We start from the raw sequence: 27,948 nt of genomic DNA on the forward strand, positions 1-27,948 counted from the left end.
TTTAATCCCAGCACTCGGGAGGCAGAGGCAGGCGGATCTCTGTGAGTTCAAGGCCAGCCTGGTCTACAAGAGCTAGTTCCAGGACAGGCTCCAAAGCCACAGAGAAACCCTGTCTCGAAAAACAAAACAAAACAAAACAAAAAAAAAAAAAAGAATCTGAGAAAAAGTTGATCTGACAGCAAGGGAAGACTTCCTAGACAGATGTTAAGGTTCAGAAGCCAAAGGCCGTGGTCCTATTCTTACAGAAACTATGTTCTACTTGATGGCTTTCTTCCAAGTGGAGCCACAGATAAACTACAGGGTACAAATATGAGTCTAAAGGCAGATCAAAGATGAATATTCTAGGTCGCTTCTTCAAACTGGACACAATTTTCTGCTTTACTGTCTATTATATGCTGTCTTAAATATAACTTACAAGTATTTAATCAGAACTGTGTAGGCTTAATACACCTGATTAGCAACCAAACTTTATTTTTGAAAATCTTTATTTATTGTGTATGCATGCCTGTGTGCCTACGCCACAATGCACCCGTGAACAATTTGAGGGAGTCAGTTCTCTCTTCCCACACGAGTCCTAGGGATTGAACTCAGGTTAGGCTTGGTGACAGGCACCTTTGCCCATGGAGTTATTTCACCAGACCAGCAACCAAACTTATTCAGTACCTAAGGCATAAAATTTATATACTGAGAGGTCCCTTGTTCTAACAAGTCTAATTAAATACTTGCTATTCATTAAAACAATCTAAAATTTTAAGTTCAGGTGTGAGAAGCTTAGTGTGGTTGGATTTTAAAAGCAGAATCTTAAGAGTCAAAGTGTTCCTACAAAGACAATGAAGGCCTACCAAGAAAATGCCTGTGCATACCCCTCCTTTGTAGCACATGCAAATCCAGCCATGACATGCAAATACCAGACGAGGGCACAAGAACAATGACACATTTCAATCAACACTCACCCTCTAGATTCTCCAGAAAGGAACTGGACATGAGAGCTCACTGTGATTAGGCCATTTCACTGTTGAACCTGATGGCTGGTGTTCCAAGTCAGACATAAAGTGGTCTGTGTCAGAGAAGACAACATCACTACTAAATGGAACAAACCAGAGGGTGAAAATCCGCTATACTGACTACTGTTTTCTGTTTTGTTACCTAAGAGTAAGAGGAATTTGATTCTTTTATTTATCAATTACTTTTACATATAATGGCTCCCCATATTTTGCTAGGCAATCTAATACTGGAAGTCTAGAAAATTAAGGTAATAAATGATTTTTTGCTGTTGCTTTTTTTTTCGAGACAGGGTTTTTCTGTGTAGCCCTGGCTGTCCTGGAATTCGCTTTGTAGACCAGGCTGGCCTCAAACTGGCCTCTGCCTCCCAAGTGCTGGGATTAAAGGCATGAGCAACCACCACCACCCAACCATGAATAATTTTTAATTAAAAAGGTAATGCTTTTAAATGAGTTAGAATTACAGCTCCCCTCTCCTGCCCCCTGGGACAGGGTTTCTCAGTGTAGCCTTGGCTAACTGTCCTGGAACTCACTGTGTTCAAGGTTGGCCTTGAACTCGGAGATCCACCTCCCTCTGCATCCAAGTGCTGGAATGAAAGGCATCTGCCCCCACCACTTGGCTACAATTATGGCTTTAAGGAGGTAAATTCAGTTTAAACACACAGTTTTTATTACTGTAGATGAGAAGTTCAAAAGCCCCCTCCTTTGACCTATATGAACTATTCTGGGTCTTTATTGTACAACACTATAATTCCACTCTGGAAGAAAAGAATCTATATGTAGCATCTCTGAACACTAATTGATATCCTCATCTTAAGCAAAAAAAAAAAGATGAATTAATTTGTAGTGCACTTTACAAAGGGGTTTAAAAACAAAACCCAGAGATTTGTTATATAATTTTTTTATGCCTCAAGTTTTTTTTTTTCCTCAATTTCTAAGAGGTCCGTTAAAATTATCCATTCTAAGGGTGCCCAATCTTGTTATAAACAGACTCAAAGTGTGGGTGGGATGTGTGATTTTTATATATATATACAAAATTCAAAGCTTTTTCAAAATAAAAACAATAAGCTAGGAATAGAAGGAATTCCCTTATGATAAAAGCTACACATGACAAACTCACAGTTTTTTGTTTTGTTTTGTTTTAATTTTCTTTTTGGTTTTTTGACACAGGGTTTCTCTGTGTAGTAGCCCTGGCTGTCCTGGAACTAGCTCTTGTAGACCAGGCTGTCCTCAAACTCATAGAGATCTGCCTGTCTCTGCCTCCAGAGTGCTGGGATTAAAGGCATGCGCCACCACCGCCCGGCCTTAACTCACAGTTATAATACTCACAGGTGAAGGACTGAAAGCTTTCCTCAAGATCAGAGGAAGACGTAAAACTGTTTCTATTCACAAACGGCATGATCTACGCATATGACCCTAAAAGACAGTGGCCTGGTGCACACCTTTAGGGAGTTCAAGGCCAGCCTGGTCTACTGAGAGTTCCAGGATAGTCAAGGCTATGGGTAAAAACCCTTTCTTAACAAACTAACAAAATTAAAAAAACAAAACCACTACCACCACCAACAACAAAAACCAATCCTACTACCCAAAAGCCAATCCTAAAAGACTCCCTCTATATACACATAAAAATGTTAGTGCCAAAAGCTATCATAGCAGCACAAGTCCATAATATCAACACTTAAGAGATGGAGACAGAAAGACCAGTTCAAGGCCTACCCCAGCTATACAGTTAGTTCAAGGCCAGTCTGTGCTGCATGAGACTATTTCTCAAAAACTGTTAGTGCTGGGGGCTGGAGAGATGGCTCAGAGGTGAAGAGCACTTGTCACTCTTACACAACTGTCTAGAACTCCAGTATGAAAGGATCTGAAACCCTCTTCTGTCCTCCAAGGCACCAAGCACACACATGGTGCACAGATACACATGCAGGCAAAACATTAATACACACAAAAATAAAATAAAAGTATTTAAAATTAGTGCTAATAATTGAAGTGTGGATATTAAATCAATACACACACATACACACAGTTGTCTGTCCTTCCTTCCTTCCTTCTGTCTTTTTGAGACAGGGTTTCTTTGTGTAGCCCTAGCTGTCCTGGAACTCACTTTGTTGATCAGGCTAGCCTTGTATTCAGAGATCAGCCTCCCTCTGCCTCCTGAGTGTTGGGATTAAAGGTGTGCACCACCACCACCCAGCCTGGATCCTTACCTTATGTAGCATATAAAAATTCAAGATGGACCAAAGACCTAAATTAGAAAGCTAAAACTTAATTCTGAGAAAATATGACAAATCTTAAGTATGAAACCAAACCAAAAATACAGCCAATAAAAAGGAAAAATTATTAAAAATTAAATTTTTTTTAAAAAAATTATTTATGTATTTGGATATATGCCTGCAGGTGAGAAGAAGGCACCAGATCTCATTATAGATGGTTTGTGAGCTACCATGTGGTGACTGGGAATTGAATTTAGGACCTCTGGAAGAGCAGCCAGTGCTCTTAACTGCTGAGCCATCTTTCCAACCCACATATTTTTTGAGACAGGGTCTCACTATGTAGTCCTAGAACTTGCCATATAGATCAGATTTGCCTCTGAGATCCTTCTGCCACTGCCTCCCAGGTGCTGGGACAGAAGGTGTGCACCAAAATATTTAGCTAATATTAAAAAAAAATGAGCACTAAAAAACACTTTCAAGATAGTTAAAAGTTGGCCAAGAAGGCCTCTGAGACCCCCAAACAATACAGGCTATTGCCGCTGATGCTGACTGTGTAACAGAACTAGCTAACACCACCACACGCTTTGGCTGCAGGATACAGAAATCAAAGTTTCTTCTTTGCTAGATAGCTTTCACAGTGCTAGAAGATGCTATACAGGCTGCTTGGTGAGAACTGTCTTGGCCTACTGTGGACTCTATACGCTACTGATCTGCCAAAAGAGATGGCACACTGTTGCCACAGAGGCACGACTGCTATGAAGATAAACAGTTGCTTTCTGATTGAATTAAGGCCTGTTCCTAAGAAAATTCACACCTGATACTGTAAACCTGGGCAAAAATTTGTGGCTGGTGAGATAAAACACTTATTTTAAAACAATTAGGAAGCTAATTGTTTTGCTGAATCAGCACGATAACCTGCCTTCTAAATATTCATGTTTGTGTCCCTACATTAGTCTTGCTATTAGATTTGGTCAGAGAAACTTCTTTTTGCAGTGGATGGTTGCGAAGCCAAGAAAGTCCTGAGTGAATGTGTGCTGTTGATATTCACACAACGTGAATGTGTGCTGTTGATATTCACACAACCATGTCAAGGACCACAACCTCAGATCCCTGAAAAAAATGGCGAAGCTCAGAGGGAGGGCAAAGCCTTCCTTTGGTTCATGTTTGGAGGCTGACGGTGTGTGCAGAAAATGTCCTCCACAGCTTTCTCTATGCAGATATTTATGGCCTGAAGACTGTTCCCCTACAGAGACTGCTCCTACTGAGATTAGCTAAACCTGTCATTTTAATTCAGCTGTACACAATAACCCTGCCTCTCTGCTCAAATGTATATGATAAACATGCTGAGTTTCTAGGGTGCTGAGGTTTCTCTATCACAGAGCCCAGTCTACCCAACCCCAGCTTATTTGCATGTTCCCATCTGTCATTTCTCCATTCCACTACTGCCCCAGTTAGGTCAGTTCCCTGGAGCTATACAAGAACCCAGCAGGGCTGGAGAGATGGCTCAGTGGTTAAGAGCATTGCCTGCTCTTCCAAAGGTCCTGAGTTCAATTCCCGGCAACCACATGGTGGCTCACAACCATCTATAATGAGGTCTGGTGCCCTCTTCTGGCCTGTAGACATACACACAGACAGAATATTGTATACATAATAAATAAATATTAAAAAAAAAAAAAAAGAACCCAGCAAAGCAGGAACATAAACATGCACACCTGACTACAGGGAACTCTTACTGGTCAGACAAAAGGATGTTATAGGTAATGGAATAAAGAAGAAATAAGGATAGAGTAAGAGAGGGGAGCACAATTCAATTTGTTAGGTATAAAACACTGGGACAGGTAGAATATCTAGATACAGGCAGTTAACACATTAAATCTAGAGCTAAGGAGTTACATGTTGGTGCTTTGGGAGATTTTGGGAAACTCAGAAGTGGGACGGAAGCATTGTAGTTTCATCAATTCTTTTTTTTTAAAGATTTATTTATTTATTACATATACAGTGTTTTGCTTGCATGTATACTTGCAGGCCGGAAGAGGGCACCAGATCTCATTACAGATGGTTGTGAGCCACCATGTGGTTGCTGGGAATTGAACTTAGGACCTCTGGAAGAGCAGTCAGTGCTCTTAACCTCTGAGCCATCTCTCCAGCCCGCTTCATCAATTCTTAGACTAAGTTCAGGAGACTAAGTCCTTGGTTTCTTGGAAAAGAAACAGTAAGTATGTCGACTTCAGAAAGAAACAGGACAGTGGCTGAGGAATAGAGCATGTTCCCACTTTTTTGCTTTGGGTTTAACTGCTTTATGTTAACATTAAGCAAAAAAAAGAAAAGGCAGCTCCACAGGTTACAGACACATAGAGGTGGGGCTCTGGGTAGCTATGTGAGCCACATGATTTGGCCTCTCAGTGGCCTGAATCTCCAGAGCCTAGATGCGACCTCAGTATAACAAAGGTTGCTGTACACCGGAGGACAGAAAGGTAGCCAAAAGCAAGGAATGGGAATGCACAGATAGATGGAAGAGGCCAAATTCGGAGATCTACCTGCCTCTGACTCCCTAGTGCCAGAATTAAAGGTGTGCACCACCACTGCCCAGCATTCAAAGTGAAAAATCTTGAAGGCTTTATATGCTACCTGTTGTGTCTGATATCCATGTAAGGAGTCAGGGAAGAAGTCTAGTGGTCCTATGCTTTTTCATCCAGTGGCTTGGTCACATCCTCCTGACCTGTTTATACTGAGTCTCTCTGTTTTTGAGGGTACTGCTATAACCACCTGGAGTTCCAATAAGCTCCACTCAACTATGTGGGGTGGACTACAACCCTGCAAATTAGATAACAGAATTAGCTGGGATTCATCTAATGGGTGCTTGGATTCAGAGTAATGATAGTGTAGGTGAGGCCAATTATATTTGAATATCCTAGAAAAGCAAAAGGCTTAGATTAGATTGGTTTCTCCTGCTAATATTGCAAAAATTATCCTTAACAATCTTCAAGACTTCAGCCCTTTCTACTTGTTAAACATTCCTGGGGAGGGGTGCGCACAGCAGCTATTATAAGTTTCCTTCTTTATCATCCTTACAGTCTGGCATTAAGCATTGCAGCAAACTGTCCCTGAACTAAGAATTAAGATCCATTCTGAAGCTGGGTGGTGGTGGCTCATGCCTTTAATCCCAGCACGCAGAAGGCAGAGGCAGGATGATCTCTGTGAGTTCGAGGTCAGCCAGCACAGGCTCCAAAGCTACAGAGAAACACTGCCTCAAAAAACCAAACCAAAAACAAAACAAAACAAACCCCAACAACAAACAAAAACAAAAAACAAAAACAAACAAGATCCATTCTGAGCATCTAAGAAATAAGGGAGAAGTGTGGGGAGCAGAAAAGGCCGAGTGAATGAAGTCCTAAGTGGATGTGTGGTGTTGGCATGGGCACGTCAAGGACCCAGGCCTCAGACCAAGGCTCAAAGGGATGGCAAAGCCTTCTTGTGGTTCATTTGTGGATGTTGACGTGTGCAGAAAATAGTTGATAGTGCGAGCAGAAAAATAGCTTTCTCCACCCAATATTTATAGGCTGAAGATTGCTCCCACTGGGATAAGCTAAGCTTGTCTTCTTGATTCAGCTGTATTCAATAAATCCTACCCCCGATTCAGAATTATGCAATAATGCTGCATCTCTATTCAAATGTATACTATATAGTAAATATGTATACATAGTATCTGATAATAAACAAACTGAGGCTTCTAAATCAGAAAGCCCAGTCCATCTGATCTTAGCTTTTCATCATTCTCTTGCCAACTCAGTCAGGCCCGTCCATGCCTAGACGTGGCAAGTGGAGTGACTAGAAATTCACAACCATTTCAAGTGCTGAGAGTAAGTCCCTGTTGAGTGCTCAGTAGCAAATGAGATCTCTTTTTAAAATATTTTATTTATGCACACTGAATGTTTGCCTGAATGTATGTCTATGTATCGCATGCATGCTGAGCTCCAAAAGGCCAGAAGAAGGCATTAGATCCCCTCTAACTGGAGTTAAAGGTGGTTGTCAGATATCATGTGCGAACTGGAAAACTGAACCCAGATTCTCTGGAAGGGCAGTCAGCACTGTTATCCTCGGAGCAATCTCTCCAGCTCCCTAGATGAGATATCTCTAGCATCCCTTCCAAGGTACAAGGAAAATTACCAGAGAGCATTAAGAGTGGAAAAACCAGCCCCCAAACAAAGCTTTTTTTCCTCTCGAGACAGGGTTTCTCTAACAGTTCTAGCTGCCCTGAAATTAGCCCTCGTAGATTAGGAAGGCCTCGAAATCACAGAGATCCGCCTGCCTCTGCTTCCTGAGTGCTAGGATTAAAGGTGTGCACCACCACTGCCCCATCCAAACAAAACTTTTGACCCTAGTAATAATCCATCTTCAACTGGGCGGTGGTGGTGCATGCATTTAATACTAGCAGTCAGGAAGCAGAGGCAGGTGGGTCTCTTTGAGTTTGAGGCTACCCTGGTCAAGGAGCTAATTCCAGGACAGTCAACAACACATACACAGAAAACCCCTTCCCCCCAAAATCAAAAACAAACAAAAATGAAAATCAAAACCTATCTTCTAAGTAGCTTGGAAAGAGGACACAAATAATAAAATAGAAGAATAACATATCTTTAAAAATTGGTTTTGCTTTTTCACTCAGGGCAGACTTTAGAAAGCTACTGTTACATTTACAGAGTCCAGGATCTGCAAAGAAACAAATCAGAGTTAATTTAGAAACTACTAAACAGGGGCTGGAGAGGGGGCTCAGAGGTTGAGAGCACTGAGTTCAATTCCCAGCAACACCACCATGTGGTTGACAACCACCTGTAATGAGATCTGGTGCTCTCTTCTGGCCTGCAGGCATACATGCAGACAGAACACTGCATACATAAAAAACAAAACAAAAAACCCTATTAAACACATACAAGAGTAGTTAAATTTCACACAAACCTGGATTCAACTCCAGTCATATTTGTAGCCACAGCATACTGTGAGAATGCTTAGCTTTCTGATCAATGTCTATACCAATAAGCCTAATAATTTACATTTTATATCTTGTTATTAAAAAGGCTACAACTGGAGCTGAAGAGATGGTTCCATGGTTAAGAACACTATCAACTTTTCCAGAGGACATAGGTTCGATTCCCAGCACTCACATGGCAGCTTGTAACCATCTGTAGCCCCATTCACAGGGGATCTGAGGGCACGAGGGACACCTTGTGGTACGTAGAAACAACATTCATACATACAAATTAAATTAATTTTTTTTGTCTGTTTTGGTTTTTTTGAAGTAGGATCTCACTGGCTGAACTGGAATTCACTATGTAGATCAGGCTGGGCTCCAACTCAGAGATCTGCCTGACTCTGTTCTTGAACATTAGTATTAAAAGTGTGCATGCCACCACATCCAGCAATTAATTTTTTAAAAAGGCTACAACTAAGTTGTTTTTGTAGATACATAAACTCACTTGATATAACAAAAGAGCTTTTCAAATGTTTTCTCACTCGATCTAGAAACTATTTTTCTTTCTCTTCTTCCTCCTCTTTATTTATTCATTTATATATTTTTTAAAGACAAGGTCTCTTTATTTTGTAGCCCTGATGGTCCTAGAACTCATTATGTAGTAAACCAGGCTGGCAGATATCCTGCCTCTGCCTCACAAATGCTGGGGTTAAAGTCATGTACCACCACACTTAGCTGAAACTCATTTTTCTTACTGCATATTCCAGGGTAATAGTGTCTTAAGGTCCTGAATCCTTTTCTATAATCCAAGTCTACATAAGCATTATTTTTTTAAAAAAAATCTATTTATTATGTATACAGTATTTTTGGTATTCTGTCCACATGTATGCCTGCAGGCCAGAAGAGAGCACCAGATTTCATTACAGATGGTTGTGAGCCATCATGTGGTTGCTGGGAACTGAACGCAGGACCTTCGGAAGGGCAGGCAGTGGTCTTAACCATTGAGCCATCTCTCCAGCCCTACATAAGCATTCTTTATTAGTTCTTTCAACCTTTGAAATTCTTCATCATGAATATGTTTGAAGGCTGATGATACATATATGTATCCTACAAGAGGTTACAGTATTCCAGTTCCAGAGGCCCCAAGTTCAATCTCAGCACACACATGACAGCTTACAACTGTCTCTAACTCTAGTTCCAGGGGATCTGATACCTTCATATCAATGTACATAAAATAGAAAAGAAAGAGAGAAAAAGAACTCTTGTACAATGTCTACAATCATTTCCAGGGACTCTCCTGCCAAACACATACACACAAAATAAAAATGTAATAAAATATTTATGTAAATACAATAAACACCAGCGAAACCACTATCCAATAAACGCACCAAAACACTGATGTATTTACTTCTCTACTTATTCTCCATAATAGTCTCCTCCACCCCAGTAAAGCAGCCATGTTGTCTCAGTGTTCCTATTGCTGCAACAAAACACCATGCAAGTTGGGGGAGGAAAGGGTTTATTTGGTTTACACTTTCACATTGCTGTTCATCACTGAAGGCAGACAGGAGCTGATGTAAAGGTCACAAAGGGGTGTTGCTTACTGTCTTGCTTCCCATGGCTTGCTCAGTACACTTTCTTATAGAACCCAGAACTACTAGCCCAGAGATAGCACCAACCACCATGGGATGGATCCTCCCCAATTGATCACTAATTGAGAAAATACCTTAGAGCTGGATCTCATCAAGGCATTTCCTCAACTGAGGCTCCTTCCTCTCTGATGACTCTAGCTTGTGTCAAGTTGACAAATAACACCAGCCAGTACATATGTGAATCTTGTGTTTATTATTCCTTTGCTTTTAAAATGTATCTGTCAAGCCAGGCATTGTCACAAACATCTATAATTCCAGCACTTGGGAGCCAGAGGTAGAATGGTTATGAATTCAAGGTAAACCTGGGCAAGGCTCTTCATTTAAAAAAACAAAGGAAAACAACCCAGCAAGCTCCTACTTCTTAACACTAGCATACAGCACTGAAGCAGCTGAGTAATTGTTAATTTCAGAAACTGACCTACATTCAGGATTAGCATGTTGCTGCATAGAGCCAGCAAGTGGCAGTGGCAGTTTTCACCACAACAGCAGGTTGAACAACACAAATCCTCTGATGCAAGAGCTACAGCTGTGCTATGTTAGTCTAAGAACAAATGAAGACAGACTACTCCAGTTTTTTGTCTTTCCTACTTTTTCTTCTTGCTTGCTTTTCTTTTCTTTCTTCTTCTTCTTTTGTTTTGTTTTGTTTTGTTTTTTGAGACAGGGTTTCTCTGTAGCTTTGGAGCCTGTCCTGGAACTAGCTCTTGTAGACCAGGCTGGCCTCGAACAGTAATCCACCTGTCTCTGCCTCCTGTATGTTGGGATTAAAGGCGTAGTAAACTAGTAGTTGCCCGGCTACTAGTCCAGTTTTACAATACCATAATCTTAATTTAAAAGTTTAAAACGTAACTACAATTATTTCTGCATGTTATAAAAATCATGTTTTAATATATATCATTTGGTCCAAACCTAGATCACATACAGCATAACACGCAGAAAATTTTTTTTCCCCTAATTCTCCCCCTCCCCCAGAGAGGGTTTCTCTGTATAGCCCTGGCTGTCCTAGAACTGGCCTCAAAATCATAAAAAAAAGCTTAAGAAATATTACATCTCCAGACCAGACACAGAGGCTAGGTGGTAAGTGCACACCTTTTATCCTAGTACTTGGGATGCAAAAGCAGGTGGATCTCTATAAAGGCCATGCTCTTCCTGGCAAATTTCTCTGCTTTACTGTCTGAGTTGCCCGATTCAAATTTACTGAAAGCATATAGTCATCTTCTAAGACCCACTCACATATCACTGACTTATGGAAGCCTTGTCAAATCCTTCTAATGAAATCTGTCATACATATCTCTATTGACTTTCTAATATGGATCTTTTATACACTGGTTATAGCAATCTGACTGCCTACATTATACAGGCCACGAGTTTGGTATTATGTATGACTAGAAGGTCCCAGAAGCTTACTGGTTACATATTATTTGTCTTTTTTGATCTTTGTGCTTAGGACTTTACATCTAATTTTTTTTTATTTTGTAAGTGTTTTGCCTACATGTATGTATGTGCACCACGTGCAGTAACCATGAAATCAAATAAGGCATTGGATCTTCTGGGACTAGAGTTATAGGTTATGAACTGCCACATAGATGCTGGGAATTAAACTCTGATTTGATAAAAGCACTTGCTTTTATCACTCCAGCCCTATGACATTTAATGACAGCCTTCCCATTAGGGAATGGATCTAGAACCTCTCCAAACCTGTAACAGGAGACAGCTGATCCAGAATTACTTTCCTATGACAGACTAATATAGAATTAGAGAGAAAACTAAAATTATATATCCAGAATCTTTAGGCTTTTCACTAGATGATTGTCACAGGTAACTATATATGGTGTTTCCAGTAACATATATGGTGCCTCATTCCTGTACCCCATTATTCGGGAAGCTGAGGGAGAAGGTTGTAATAATATTTCATTTGTATTTTAATAAATAAAGCTTGCCTGAAGACAAGAATGCAAAACAGCCACACTAGTCGGCCATACAGGCCAGGCAGTGGTGGCACACACCTTAAATCCCAACAGCCACACTAGTTAGCCATAGAGGCCGGGCAGTAGTGGTGCCTTTAATCCCAGCACTAGAAAGGAATATAAGGCGGGAAAAGACAGGAACTCATCATTTTCTCTCAGTCTGAAGATTTTACAGAGGTTAAGAGTTCTCTAGTGATTTGGCTGCTTTGCTTTTATGATCTTCAGGGTGAACCTGGCTTTTTACTATTTGTGCTACAGAAGGATCAACACGTAGTCAGTCTGAGCTGTACACTGAGTTCCAGTTCTGCAAACCCCCATCATCACCATTATACACATACCCCTAGTTACTACATGGATCTGGTGGTACATGCTTGTAATCTTAGCACTTGGGATGAACAAAATTTTAAGGCCACCCTCCACTATAAAGTGAGTTCAAGACCAGCCTAACTCAAATACACACACACACACACACACACACACACACACACACACACTCACGTAGAGGAAATGGAGGGTGGGAGTGTTGAGCCAATGAGACTTACCATCATCTAAAGTGATATCCTGTAGACCAATGGTTGCAAAGTTAGGTTCCTGATCTTCAGGTTCAGGTTTAATGCTCACAGCTGCCCCACCAGGTGAAAATGAGGCTGGGTCACACAAACTGTGGCATACTAAGGATGAAAGTGCAGGAAGACCTCCTTGGCTTGTACTTTGTGCTTGAGTTGAGTGCTGTCCAGAATGCATTCTGGTAGCTGGAGATGGTGATGAGGCTGTTCCTGAGCTAGGAGATTGATAAGGCATCGACTGCAGCTGAGGGGATGATGGCCCAGAAAGCGGTGAACTAGCCAGGGGATGAGAGGCTGCTGGGGAAGCTGCTGTAGCAGATCCTGGATGTGAAGGACAGTATGTAATAGATTGTAAATGAGAAGAAGGTTGACCTGTGACCTGGTCTGCCACTGGAGAAGAAAGAGATCTTTGTCCTGTGTTTGAACAATGGAATCCCATTGGCTGCAGATGAGGTGGAGTTTGCACAGAGTGAGGTGAGTGTGCTAAGAGATGCTCTGCTGCATCTGAATCTGAAGGATGAAATGGTGACAATGGCTGACAGCCAAGGTTTACTAAACTAGAAAGAGCTGCGTCCTGCTGAAACAAAGCTGGATCAAATTCTTGACTAGAGGCCGGATTCATGGGAAGACAAGTTGGTCCATTATACATATTAGTTTGTACAGACTGATAGGAAGACCCCATAGGAGATGTTGATGTAACTTGAAAAGGCTGGTGCATGACTGAAGATGGTATTATGTGCTGTTCTTTAACAGCACCCTCATCCCTACACTGCAACTGTGGCAAATGGGATGAGGTTATTAAAGATGCATATGCTGGCTGGATTGGACAAATCAAGCTTCTCGATGCTGACAATGCACTGTCATGTGTGTGCCCTGAATCTGAGGAAGGCCTCTGGGTCTGGGCAGAATGAGGCACAGGTAAGGATGGAACTGAAGACAAATCAGTATCTTCTCTTTGTTCTTGCTTCATCAAAACTGAAAATAAATGATTAAAATAAATGTTATTATGCAGTTCATAAAATGATTATGACATAATTTAATTCTATAATTCTAGCTTATAACAATAACACGTATGAGGATGAACTCAATGTCTTTAGAAAAGGAAATTGAGGTAAAATGTTTTATTTGTGAGATATATATATATGTATGTATGTATATGTACAGTGATACATACACACAAACAAATATTTCTGGTTTAAAAAAATGCATTCATTCATTTATTTGTGTGAGTGCATACATATGGCACAGCGCATATGTGAAGACAGAGACAGCTTGTTTGGGGTTAGTGCTTTCCTTTTTATCATTTAGGTCCTGAGGATCAAACTTAGGTCATCAGGCTTAGCAGAAAATGCCTTTACTCACTGAGCCAACTTGATAGTCATTTTATGCTTTTTGCATGTTTTTCATTATGTGTACATTATCATTCAAAAATAATTTAATTTAAAAATAATTTAAAAAATAAAATAAAAAACAAGCATAGTGGCACACATCTTTAATTGCAGAACTCCAAGGCAGAGGCAAGCAGATCAGTTCAAGATCAGCCTGGTATACACAACATAGCAAGTTTTGGCCAGACAAAGCTACTTAATGCAACTCTGTCTCAAAAACAAACAAAATAAATGACATTTATGTATGAAAATGCCAAAATGAAAAGAAGGCTCAGTAGGAAAAATGCTTGCTGTATAACTGTGAGGGCCTGAGTTTGAAAACCCAAAACCCATGACAAAAACAAAACAAAACAAAAAAAGTCAGGCTTTTTTTTTTCTTGTTTGTAATTCCAGTACTGCTTCAGCAAAATGGGAGACAGGACAAAGGAGAATCTTAGCAGCTCACAGGCCAGCTAGTCTGGCGTAAGTAGTGGCTAAAAACTAAACAGAGACCCTCTCTTAAACACGAAACAAGGTAAGGACTGACAGTTGAGAGCTGAGGTTGTCCTCTGGCCTTCAAACAGGGGCCATGGCGAGCACAGTGCTAATCACTCACATAAATACTCATGTGTGCACATCCACATAACATACAAGAAATGCTTAAGAAATAATTTAAAAAGAGGATTAAAAAAAAAGAAAAAAATCACCAAAAATAATACTATAGCCTATAAAGCACTGAATCTAGGATTACCCCCCCCCCCCTTTTTGGTTTTTCGAGACAGGGTTTCTCTGCAGCTTTAGAGCCTGTCCTGGAGCTAGCTCTTGTAGACCAGGCTGGTCTCGAACTCACAGAGATCCGCCTGCCTCTGCCTCCCGAGTGCTGGGATTAAAGGTGTGCACCACCACCACCCCCTTTTAATTTAAAGCTTTTGTTTTTGAGACAGGGTTTCTCTGTGTAGCTTTGGTGCCTGTCCTAGAACTAGCTCTGTAGACCAGGCTGACCTCAAACACACAGAGATCCACCTGCCTCTGCCTCCCAAGTGCTGGGATAAAAGGCGTGCACCACCACCACCCGGCTTTTTATTTTTTGTTGTTTTTGTTTTTGGAATTCCTAATATGAAACCTACTCACGTGGCAGGTTTAATTCTCTACCACCATGAGGTTATAAAAAACAAAACTGAAAAGGCACTTGGCATACAAAGATAGGAGAATGGTGAGACAGGAGGTAGCACACACCTAGAATTCCAGCAGTTAGCAAAACAAAGATAGGAGAACAGCTTGGGCTATCTAGGCTCTGTCTAAAGAAAACAAAAACTAAAACTAAACCAAAACAAAAAACAGCAAAAATTAATGTAAAAAAGAAAAAGTACCAAAATCCAGAAGAAGCCAATAAATATGTTCAACAAAGTGGCAACACACAAAACCAATACATAAAGCTAGACTGGTGGCACCAGCCTTTAATCCCAGCACTCAGGTGGGAGAGGCAGGTGGATCTCTGATTTCCAGGTCAGTCTGGTCAGAGAAAGTTCCAAGACAGAGATAGCTATGACTACACAGAGAAACCCTGCCTTGAATAAAAGAACAAATAAACCCAACACAGAAAAAGAAATTATTTCTATGTAGTTAAAGCAAATAATGTAAACAGCAACTCTAGAGTCAAGTATGATAGCTCTCAACTATAACCTAGCTCTTTTTTTTTTTTTTAAAGTTTTTCGAGACAGGGTTTCTCCCAAGTGCCGGTATTAAATGTGTGCATCACCACCCCCTGGCAAGAAAACCTACTCTTTGACATGCATGATGATTTATGCCTGCAATCCCAGTTAACGGGATAGGATAAGAAAGAAGACCGGCAAGTTCTAGGCCTGCACGCACAACTTAGTGAGGCCCTTGCCTCAAAAATAAAAGATTTAGCTAGGTGTAGTAACACATGCCTGTATCTCAGCACTCTTAAGCTAAGACATAAGAATCCTGGATATGGGGCCAGCCTGGATTTTTTCACCAAAGTGAGTTCCAAACCTATAGTGATATTTTATTTATGTTTCAATAAATAAAGCTTGCCAGAAGATAAGAAAGGCAAAGCTAAGCCACTAGAGTTCTGGCAGTGATGGCTTACACCTTTAATCCCAGTACTAGCGAGTCATGCCTTTAATACCAGCACTATAGGGAATATAAAATGGGAGGGGAGAGGGGCTTAGTCTGCTTAGCCTGTGGTCATCCAGCCTTGGTAGAGGTAAGACTTCTCCAATGGCTTGGCTGCTTTGCTTTTCTGGTTTTCGGGTTGAACCCAAACATCTCTGGGTTTCTATTATTTGTGCTACACAAACCAGTCTTGGTTACAAAGCAAGATCCTATCTTAAAGGAAAGAAAAAACAACAGAAAGGAAGAAGAAAGGGAAGGAAAGAAAAGAGAGGAAGAAGGCAGGCAGGCAAACTGCCCGAACACTACTCTCATCTCTTAATTCTGATAAGTGGAGACCTTGGTAATATAATTGGTTGTTTACTAGGAACTAAAAAGAGACAAAGCAGCTGAATGTGGTGTTACATGCCTGTAATCCCAGGATTTAGGAGGTAAAGAAGGAGAATCTGGAATTCAAGAATAACCTTTGCTACACAGAAAGTCCGAGGCTAAGGCTTGGTTGGGCTAAGGCTCTGTTTCAAAAAACAAAATAAGGAACTAAAACTACAGTAGAACATCTACCTCTTTTTTTTTTTTTTGCCATGACTCAATACTTATTACTATGTTTCTGACCCACATTTGCATGCTCAAACGGAAAATTTTGCTGTTATGTTAGTTCCATCAAGTGTTATTACTTTTTTTAATATGTTAAGGGTAGATACTCTAACATGACCAAATCATAGGTGTCCTCTCACACTACTGGTCCATTCATGGTAATATATTTATTCTTGCTTGGACAGAAATACAGTTAAAGAGGCCTTATATAGAATGAATTCAATTTCCAAACAAACAAGAAACAAAATACCAACAACAACAACAAAAAAAACCAACCCATCTGCTGTCTAATGATTTTCAACCACGGGTAGACTCATGCTTCCCTTTAAAAATAGGATATGGAAGAGCAGTACTTACAGAAGCAGCTCTTCTTCTTCCAGCTACAAACACGGCAGTTTAGCAATCTTCCACCATGTATATGTATGTATTCATTTTTTTTAAAAGAGTTTTGTTCTTATTCTTATTACTATTGTTTGGAGACAGGGTTTCAAGTAGCCTAAGCAGTCTCAAACTCATTATGTAGCTGAAGATGACTATGGATTTCTGATACCTCTTCCTCTACCTTCCAAGTGCTAGAATTCCAAGTGCAAATACTACAGTACCCTTTATGCTGTGGCTCTATGCAAGCTAAGTGAGTACTCTACTGAATGAGTTACATTCCCAGTTCTGTTTTATTTTTCTGAGAAAGGGTCATGCTCTCTAGCCCTTCCTAGTCTCAAACTCAAGGCACTCCTCCTTGACCTCTTGGGTGCTACGATTACAAGTGTATACTATCATATCTTTGGTTTTGCAAGTTTATATGAAAAATAAGACAACCTTACTGAAAAGTACTTGAAATCAGTTTGGTCTTAGATACTTAAAACTACTTTACTTTTGGACTGGAGAGATGGCTCAGTGATTAAGAGCACTGGCTGCATTTCCTGAGGACCTGGGTTCAATTCCCAGCAACCACATGGCAGCTCCCACTGTAACTCCAGTTCCAGGAGATCGGACATCTTCATATAGACATATATGCATGCAAAACACGAATGTACATAAAAATAAATACAATTTTTTAAAAATTACTTCATTATTTTATGTGTATGGGTTTTGCCTGAATATATGTCTGTGCACCACTTGCATGCCTGGTGCCCAAGGAAACCAGAAAATGGTATTGGATCCCACTGGGCTAGAGTTCTAGATGTCTGTGGGCTGTCATGTGAGTACCGGGAACTGTATTCCAGAAGAGCAGTCAGTGCTTATAACCCCCCAAGCTATCTCTACAGTACCCTTACTTGATGGGCACCTCCGGGGTCATATAACTTGACCCAGCTTCCTTAATCTAGGGCAGGTTTTCTCCACATAATCACATGCCTATAACCCTACACACAGGAGGCTGAGGAATAAGTATCTCATGTTGAACACAATCTGGGCTATTTAGCTCAGACCATACGAAGCTACACAGTAAGACTGCCACAAACAAACAAACAAACATAAATTACTTAGGTTTTAAACTATACATCCCACATAATAACCTCATTATTCCAAAATTACAGCTCTGACTGTAGCTCTACTACAAAAAAACTTCCTCTAGGCATCATAGAGCAGTATGCTGTTTTAATATTTTCAGGGACGTTGATGTGATGCAGGGGCTCCCACTATGGAAAAATCTGGAGTCACAGGCTGGGCAGAAGTTCAGGCTACATCACTAGAGTAGTAGAATGTTGTACTCGACTACAACCTAAGTTCAATACTAGGGACCCACATGGTGGAGAGAACCAACTCCTTTAAATTGTCCCCTGACCTCCACATGCACATTGTAGCACACACACACAGACATGTACAGACACACAAGTAAGTCAAAGCAATAAAAACAATTAAAAGATAAAACCACAACTGGCATTGGTGGCGCACACCTTTAATCCCAGCACTTGGGAGGCAGAGGCAGGAAGATCTCTGAGTTCAAAGCCAAACTGGTCTTAAAGAGCTAGTTCCAGGACAGGCTCCAAAGCTACAGAGAAACCCTGTCTCGAAAAACCAAAACAAACAAACAAACAAACAAACAAAACTATCAGTTACAAATAGAGTATATATGATAAACCCATTTCCATTTTTTAAAAGTTATCTTTCATTGATGTCATGGCCCTGAAATTAACTTCAGAAGCAGAGGCAGAAGGATCACAAGTTTACAGCAGCCCAGTCTACAGAAACCCAAAACAAAATCACAAGAATTTTAGACATGATTTTAGAAAGATGTTTAAGCAATGGGTGGTTTGGTAAAATAAAAGAAAAAAATCTGATGTGGGATTCCTTCTGTATGCTGTGAATACCATTGGTTAATTGGTTAATAAAGAATCTGTTTTGGCCAGTGGCTAAGTAGAACAGAGGTAGGTGGGGAAAACTAAACTGAATGCTGGGAGAAAGGAGGCAGAGTCAGAGAGAAGCCATGTAACCTGGCAAGACACAGACATTGGAACTTTACCCCGGTAAGCCACAGCCTCATGGTGATACACCAATTACTAAAAATGGGTTAAATTAAGATATAAGAGTTAGTCAATTAGAAGCTAGAGCTAATGGGCCAAGCAGTGATTTAAATAATTTATTTTCTGTGTGATTATTTCAGGTCTGAGCTGCTGAGTGGCCGGGAAACAAACAAGTGGTCTCCTTATAAGAAAAATCAAAATTCATTTTAGAAGAAAAGCTAAATGCTACAGAGTCATTACCTGAACAAGGACTGTCCAAACACACCTGTGACACTCTTCCTTGAGTCAGTATACAGTATACATCCCTTTATTTCCACTCAGAAAATACAGTGTCAGCAACAATAGCTACAGTCCAATGCTCTTCCATCCTGGGAGGATTATATGTTTACCATTTCCTCCCAATTCATGCGGTAGTAATCAATACGTCTAATTTGTACACCCTACTCTTTTTTTTTTGTAATTACAGGGCATTCTTCGTCATTCAGGACAGAGATGAGTTTCATCACAACAATCTTTGATAACATCTGAGTTCAGAATCAGGAAGTTACACACCTAAGCATGGAGGTGTATGTGTTTAATCTCAGCACTCAGGAAGCAGAAGCAGAAAGCAGAGACAGGCAGATCTTATGAGGTCAAGACCAGCTTGATCTACACTGCTAATAACCAGGCCAGTCAGGGATAAAAACAAAACAAAAAAAACCAAACAAACGACAAAAACATATCCTAAAAGTAATATAACATGGAGAGTTAGGATCTATGAGTTCATGAGTATGGGAATCAGTCATCCTCTTCAGTCCATTCCATTTAGTTTCTTTGAGACACTGTCTCATTACATAGCCCAGGATGTAATTCATGATCTTCTTTCCTGTCTTACCTTCTGAGCATTAAGATTACATATATGTGTCATCATGGCTTGCTTTAACCTCTTTTAAAATCTTATCCCTTGTCACCTTCCTCAGAAATCTGATATTCCTGTTTTGTTTTGAGAAAGGGTCCCACTAAATAGCTCTGGCTGCCCTGGAACTGTAGACCAGGCTGGCCTCAAATTCACAGAGATTCACATGCCTCTGCCAGGCAGAAAGTTGACATTCACCGATACTCCCATTCCTGAATATTTAAAACACTTTCACTGTTTGAGTTATTTTTTTAAGCTTCTGTGGGTTCCTGACATATAAATCTAACTCTTCAGTTATGAGTTAAAAAAACCAACCAACCAAACAAACAAAAAAAAACCCTACTACTCATTGACACAGAATGGCCTACCACTGGGTATGTACACCAAGCACAACATCTTCCTGCCTCATCTCCAAAAGTGTTTGGATTAATTACAGGAAGTCCCAGGTGGCTATGGAAAGTGAACTCAGGGCTAAGTAAAAATTCCACTACTGAGCTAAATCCCAAGCCCTGTCTCTGTTACACATTATGTATTATAAGTCTCATAAAATTCTATGATCCCATTAACCACAAGAGCTTGGTATGAAAACATACAAAGTCTTTCTTTTTTTTAAGATTTATTTATTATGGTACAGAGTTTTCTGCCTGCACACCAGAAGAGGGCACCAGATCTTTATAGATGGTTGTGAGCCACCACTGGGTTGCTGGGAATTGAACTCAGAACCTCTGTAAGAGTAGTCCTTCTCTTAACCTCTGAGCCATCTCTCCAGCCCCCATAAGAAGTCCTTATAGACTATAAATGTAGTATAACCAGTCCGATACATATGTATGGCAAATGAATAACCCTTAATAATAACCAGAATTATGTGGTGGCATATACCTATTATTCTAGCACCCAGGAGGCTGAGATAGGAGGATTCCCAAGAGTTTTAGGTCAGCCTGAGCTACAAATTTAATCCCAGGTCAGTTACAGAGTGAGACCCAATCTGTTTCAAAACAAAACAAAAAGAAATAAAAAAAAAGAAAAAGAAAAAAACCTTTCTAAATAAGCAAACAACCACTACCCTCTCAAATAGACTGCTGATTCTTTTCACTTAGTATATACAGGGTAAAAGCTTTAACATGAAGAGCTGGAGAGATGGCTACAGTTAAGAGCACTGGTTGTTCTTGCAGAGGAACTGCAGAGGTTCAATTACAAGCACCCACATGGGACTCAACTATTTCTAACTCCAGTTTCAGAGACTCTGAAGCCCCCTTTGGCCTCCACCAACACTGGACATGCATGTGGTACACAGATATGCATGCAGTCAAAACAACCATACATGTAAGATAAAAATTTAAATTGAATTTAAAGAAGTTTTTGAAAGAGTAAATCTTGGAGAGGAAGGTTCATTACAATGTTTTTAAATTACTATTATTCCAGCCGGGCAGTGTTGGTGCACGCCTTTAATGCCAGCACTTGGGAGGCAGAGGCAGGTGGATCTCTGTGAGTTCAAGGCCAGCTTGGTCTACAGAATGAGTTATGAGTTCCAGGACTGGCTCAATAGCTACTGAGAAACCCTGACTAGAAAAACCAAAAAAAGAAAAAAGAAAAAATTATCCCATGCCTTGGTGACAAGCACAATGCCTACAGAGAAAACCTCTAGAAATATTTGGGTTTTTAAAAAGATTCATTTATTATGTATACAATTTTCTGTCTGCATGCATGCATGCATGCCAGAAGAGTGTGCCAGATCTCATTACAGATGGTCATGAGCTACATGTGATTGCTGGGAATTGAACTCAGGTCTTCTGGAAAAACAGTGCTCTTAACCGCTGAGCCATCTCTGTAGCCTCTTGTTCCATTATTATTATTATTATTATTATTATTATTATCTTTTCCAAATATCTGTTCTTTAACTAGTGTAATATTAGTATATATTACTAAATGTAATAGGTATGTCATAAAAAAAAAAAAAACCAATACCAACAACCTAGAGCCAAGTAGTGCCAACACACCTTTAATCCCAGCATTCGGGAAGCAGAAGCAGGTGGATCTCTGTGAGTTTTCAGGTCAGCCTGATCTAAACAGTGAGTTTCAGGACAACCAGGGCTACACACAAAAAAATAACCCTGTTTCTGGGGGGGGGAACACTAGAAAATTAAATCATCCTTAATGGTTGCAAAAAGTGGTATGGATACATCCTTGGTTAGTGGTACCATAAAATCAAGAACTCTTGACATCAACGTTATAGCTATCCCTAGCTCACAGACTGAAACAACTATTATTTATCAAATGAAAATGCAACAAAAGTTGCATCATGGTGGTGTGCACCTTTAATCTCAGCACTTGAGGGACTGGCAGAGGCAAATGGATCTCTAAGTGTGAGGTTAGCCTGGACTACATAAGGAATTCCAGGACAGTCAGAGCTCCATATATCACAGAAACCCTGTCTAAGAAGAAAAAAATAATGAAGACACCATGAACATACTAACCCCTTGGTGTTAAAAGCACAATGGAAATTCATGATCCAAGAGCACACACATTTTCCCTTCTTACAGTGTTGGTGATTTCTGAGAACTTCTGAAAAGTTCAAACTTATATTCCATCTTTTAATCCTAATATTGAAAGTCAATACAAATTCTAAGACTATGTTGTAGCTGGGCAGTGGTAACAAACACCTTTAATCCCAGCACTTGGAAGGCGAGACAGTTGGATGAGTCGAGGCCAGGCTAGTCTACAGAGCAAGTTCCAGGAAAGCCAGGGCTACACAAGGAAATTCTGTTTCAAAAAACAAAATAAAACAAGAAAATGCAAATGGGCTAGACATTGTTGATGTATTTATTGCCTGTATATATTGTACATAGTTGTACTTATTGCATATAGTTTTTCTTATATTAGTTATAACCTATTTTATTTTAGACAAAAAGGAGAAATGTAGTGGCATTTCAATTATGTTTTCATAAATGAAGAAAAGAAGAAATAATATGTTGGCATTAACATTAAACATTTTAATGCAAAATTCTTATGAAAGAAAACTCTAAGCCATCACAATTTCTTGTACCTGGTGTGTAAGTAAAACGTTGAGACTGGCTTTTTTTCCTCTTGCCATTGCACAGATAAAAGTGCACCTGCACTGCAGCTGTAACTGCTGGGTTATGATAGGGAGGAACTTCAAGGACAATGTGAGCCTAAGGAACAAGGGAAGCAACACTGTTATACTCAGAACTAAAAATGAAATGCACCTGCCAAACTCAGAGCAACTCATGAGACTTAACCCTTAATACAAGGTCTCCCTGTCACAGAAAATTATGCACATCAACTAGTCATATAAATCATTTACACCAGTACCTTGATAGAGACAAAATCTTTAATCACTAAAGAATTGATTTTTACCCACCCAATTAGTTGTAGCAAAAATAAGAGTTGTTAGGCATAGTGATGTACATCTGTAACCCCAGCACTCAGAAGGTAAAGGTAGATAGATAACAAATTCAAGGCCAGCCTGAGCTACATTGTAAGACCTTTTAAAATAAATAGATAACATCTCATTACATACTACGTACTGAAATATGTGACTCTACTCAACATTAAGATATATATCTTAATAAAAGGCCCACTTCAGAATATGATCATGTTTAACATTCTTCAAGTTGTATTATACTTTTCTTTTTTAAATTTTAAATATTATATGAGTGCTTGCCTACAAGTATGTTTGTGCACATGCATATAGTACCCAAGGAGGTCAGAAGATTTTGGATCCTTTGAAAATAGAGTTATAGAAGGTTCTTAGCCAACACATGGGTACTGGGGACCAAACTCAGGTCCTCTACAAGTGCAACAAGTGCCCTTAACTGCTGACCCATCTCTTCAGTCCCTGGGTTAGATTTCTTAGTATGAGATTTATACTCAAAACTTCTAACTGGAAAGTATATAAAACCTATATACAAAGTGAAAACCTTTATTCAAAACCAAATCTGATCATCCGTGTAAATGTTCCATGTCTTTAGGAAGCAATGTGGAAAATAATATTTTCTAGTCTAGAAAAGATTGCCTCTATTTCAATCAAGATGCAAGATCATAGTTTCTTTCAGTAAGGATTTTGGAAGGCTTAATGGCTTAATGAATAGCTGTGGTGTTAGGAAGTGTGTTCAATGACAAATCACTAGGGGCTTGTCCCACAAAACAAAGTTGGTGTTTTTTCAAGAAAAGTACAGTTGCTGGGCAGCGGTGACACATGCCTTTAATCCCAGCACTCAGGAGGCAGAGGCAGGCGGATCTGTGAGTTCAAGGCCAGCCTGGTCTGCAGAGTGAGTTCCAGGACAGGCTCCAAAGCTACAGAGAAACCCTGTCTTGAAAAACAAAAAAGGACAAAAGAGAACTATAGTCACTGTCCTAGTTAGTCCTAATATTGCTGTGATTAAACACTATAACCAAACAACTTGGGGAGGAAACGTTTTTTCTGGCTTATCCTTCCATATTACTGTCATCATTGAAGGAAGTCAGGACAGAAACTCAAACAGGACAGGAACCTGGAGTTAGGAGCTGATGCTGAGGCCATTGATGGGTACTGCTTACTGGCTTGCTTTCCAGGGTTTGCTCAGCCTGCTTTCTTATAAAACCAAGGACATCAGCCCAGGGGTAGCCCCGTCCACAATGAACAAGGCCCTCCCACATCAATCACTAACAAGAAAATGCCCTATCGGCTTTTCTACAGCCTGATTTTATGGAAGCTTTTTCTCGACTGAAGTTCTCTCTTCTCCAGTAACTGTAGTTTGCATCAAGTTGATAAAAAACTAGCTACAACAGTCACTTTGGGGAGCTGGGAGGAACATGTTATTAGCCCTGAATTTGTGAACAGCCTCAGCCTTAACATCCCTCCTAGTCTGCTTCTTGAGTGCTGTATTTAAGGCTAGCATCACCGTACCTAGCCTGCCTCTGCCTGTTTCCCACGTGCTGGGATTAAAGGCATGGGCCACTGCCACTAGGCTTGTTTATTTTCTTAAACTTTAATCTGAATACTTAAAAATTCTAACCTTTCTTTTTCTCAATAGTCTTTTCCACACCATAAAGTTAAATTATTCAATTTTCTCCTGAGTTTCTTTAACATTTCTTCCCCCCCCCCCGCCTTTTTTTTTTGGGGGGGGGGGGTAAGGCCTCACAATAAAGACCTGCTAGCCTTCACCTCACAGACCTGTATCTAACCCTGCCTCCAAGTTCTGGGATTAAAGGCATATGTCACCATGCCTAGCCTTAAATGCTCTTCTTTTTTATAAAAACAAAATTCTCTGAGATTCATTTTTATTTTGTATGTATAACTTTTTGCTGCATATGTATGTATATGTACTGTGTGTATCTGAGGGGATCAGAAGAGGAGATTAGATCCCCTGGAAATGGAGTTACAATGTGAGTATGTGAGTACTAGGATCTGAATGCAGGTCCTCTGCAAGGGGAACAAGTTCCCTTAACCACTGAGCCAATTCTTCAGCCCTGTTTAAATACTTCTTACTAATTACGTAATTAAGGTGACTTTCTTACCCCTTGACATTTTTCTCTGATTATTTTTCCTTCAGCCTCCCAATGAGGTCTTCCATCTATTGAAAGAAAAAAAAATACAGTTAAAAGCTATTCAAGTTTGAAAACAGAAAATCTATGTAATATCACAAATTATTAGTAGAGAGAATATTTTTCCTCACAGACTTTCAATTAAAAAAAAGAGCCAGGAAGTGGCACACACCTTTAATCCCAGCACCCATGAGGCAGAGGCAGGTGGATCTGAGTTTGAGATCAGCCTAGTGTAGGGAGCTAGTTCCAGGGCAGCCAGGGCTACAAAGAAAAACCCTGTCTTAGAAAAAACAACAACAAAACAAGAACAAAACAAACAAAAACAAAGTACTTAAGGTCAGTCTGGGCTATATGATACTTAGTCTCAAACAAAAACCAAAACCCTGACAAATAAACAAGGGGAAGCAAGGAAGGGGAAGCTTGAAAGGGGAAGCAAGAGGCCAGGCAGTAACACTAAGTATCTGATATTATTCTTTGTTGTTGTTGTTCCTTTTCGTTTGTTTTTTTGGACACAGGGTTTCACTGTGTAGCACTATTTTTTTTATAAGAATGTTTTCTTTTAGGAGCTGGAGAGATGGCGCAGAGGTTCTTCCAGAGGTCTTTAGTTCAATCCCCAGCAACCACATGGTGGTTCACAACCATCTATAATGGGATCTGGTGCCCTCTTCTGGCAGAACATTGTAAACTTAATAAGTAAATAAAATCTTTAAAAAGGGGCAGCATCAAAAAAAAAAAAAAAAAAAAGTTTTTTAAGCCAGGCAAACATCTTTGCACTTGGGAGGCAGAGTCAGACAGATCTTTGAGTTCGAGGCCTGGTCTACAGAGTGAGTTTCCGGACAGCCAGGGATACAAAAAACAAAATAATATAAAAGGCATTTTGACAATACTGGGCTAATGCCACCCCTTTAAAGTATTCAACTTAGAATATTCACAGAGTTGTTCAACCAACTACTAATTTCAGATCATTTTTATCATCCCTAGTCACTTCTGATGACTTCAAACAACTACAAAACACTACATCTACTTCCTACTTCTGTGAATTGTTTATTCTATATATTTTGTAATGGCTTCTTTTAATATCTTCAACACTTGGCAACATGCATTAGTAGTATTTTATTAATTTTAATTTTTATTTATTTATTTTTGTTTCTCGAGACAGGGTTTCTCTGTGTAGCGCTGGTTGTCCTGGACTCCCTCTTATAGACCAGGCATGGCCTTGAATTCAGAGATCTGACTACCTCTGCTTCCTCAGTGCTGGGATTAAAGGCGTGAGCCACCCCCACCTGGCTACTTCATTAATTTTTATGGCCAAATAATATTCCACTTATATATGATGAGGGTTTTTTTCTTTCCTTATTTTTAAAAAAATTTTTATTTTTTGTTTTTTTTTTTAATTTATTTACTTATTATGTATACAATGTTCTGTCTGCATGTATACCTGCCCGCCAGAAGAGGGCACCAGATCTCAGATCTCATAGATGCTTTGTGAGACACCATGTGGTTGCTGGGAATTGAATTCAGGACCTCTGGAAGAACAGCCAGTGCTCTTAACCTCTGGGCCATCTCTCCAGCCCCCCCCCCTTTTTTTTGGTTTTTCAAGACAAAGTTTTTCTGGATAGCCCTGGCTGTTCTAGAATTAGCTCTGTAGACCAGGTTGGCCTTGAACTCACAGAGATCAGCCTGCCTCTGCCTCCCAAGTGCTGGAATTAAAGGCATGGGCACCATTACTGCCTGTATATGATTAATGTTAATTGTCAACTTGATGCACTCTAGAATGGCTGGGCAGTCTCAGTGAGGGACTATCTAAATCAAGTTGGCCTGAGCTAAGCCTGTGAGATCAACTGCGGATGTTACTAGCTGCTTTAATTTCCTGCCTTCTCACTAGAAGAGTTGGAACCAGAAATTATAAACCAGAAATCCCTTTGTCACCTAAATGTCAGGGTATTTTATCAAAGCAACAGAGATGAAACTATGATAGTGGGACACGTACATTGTTTTTAACTGTTGGTAAGGATTTGGTTCTTTCCATTCTGGAGTTATTATGAACAATTCTGCCATAAACATTTGTATTTCAGCTTTTGTGTGGGCATGTCCGCAGGTTTCCTAAGTGCATATCAAGGGGTAGAAATGCTAGATGAATTCTATTTTTAATGGGCCATTAAGGAGTAAAATTTAACATTTATTAACTGTAACTTCCCAATTAACTCAGTGCTTAGATGATGACTAGAGCCTAAGGAAATAAAACTAATATCAATATAGTTCTTTTATTACTTATACTGAAGTTAATTTGTATCTTATATTATTTACCTTGTCCTTTTTCAAGAAAAATGATTTTGGATTCTGGAAGAAAATTAGATCCAGTCACAATCATTTCATGGCCTCCATTAACAGAGCAGCTGTTGATACTGTACTTCTCAATATGAGGGAGCTCTTGAGCAGATCGCTGAGCTGTTTTACGCGTTAAGAAAAACAAAATACTATTTTAAAACATTTCACACATACAAGATGAGCTCAAAATACAAAATAAGCATTGGGATTAATTAATTTAAGCTATTAAATTCAAGACAATGGTAATAATTCTTATTAAA

The 27,948-nt window shown here is 39.8% G+C and overlaps 1 protein-coding gene across 2 annotated transcripts in view; it reads right to left on the reverse strand.

The window, feature by feature from the left end:
• The window catches only part of Nfatc3 (nuclear factor of activated T cells 3), a 74,233-nt gene that overhangs the window by 8,468 nt on the left and 37,817 nt on the right, over positions 1-27,948 (reverse strand). The window contains exons 6-10 of one of the 2 annotated variants that reach the window (XM_038312278.1): positions 27,668-27,808; positions 25,334-25,389; positions 22,860-22,986; positions 12,339-13,337; positions 954-1,057 (exon numbers count right to left, since the gene is read on the reverse strand). In XM_038312278.1, the coding sequence (XP_038168206.1) occupies positions 957-1,057; positions 12,339-13,337; positions 22,860-22,986; positions 25,334-25,389; positions 27,668-27,808 (1,424 nt within the window). In that variant the 3' untranslated portion in view covers positions 954-956. The remainder of the gene's footprint in view (positions 1-953; positions 1,058-12,338; positions 13,338-22,859; positions 22,987-25,333; positions 25,390-27,667; positions 27,809-27,948) is intronic. The other variant, XM_038312276.1, reaches the window with a different exon arrangement.

The sequence above is a fragment of the Arvicola amphibius genome, chromosome 15, assembly GCF_903992535.2.
Source record: "Arvicola amphibius chromosome 15, mArvAmp1.2, whole genome shotgun sequence".
Classification (NCBI taxonomy): Eukaryota; Metazoa; Chordata; class Mammalia; order Rodentia; family Cricetidae; genus Arvicola; species Arvicola amphibius.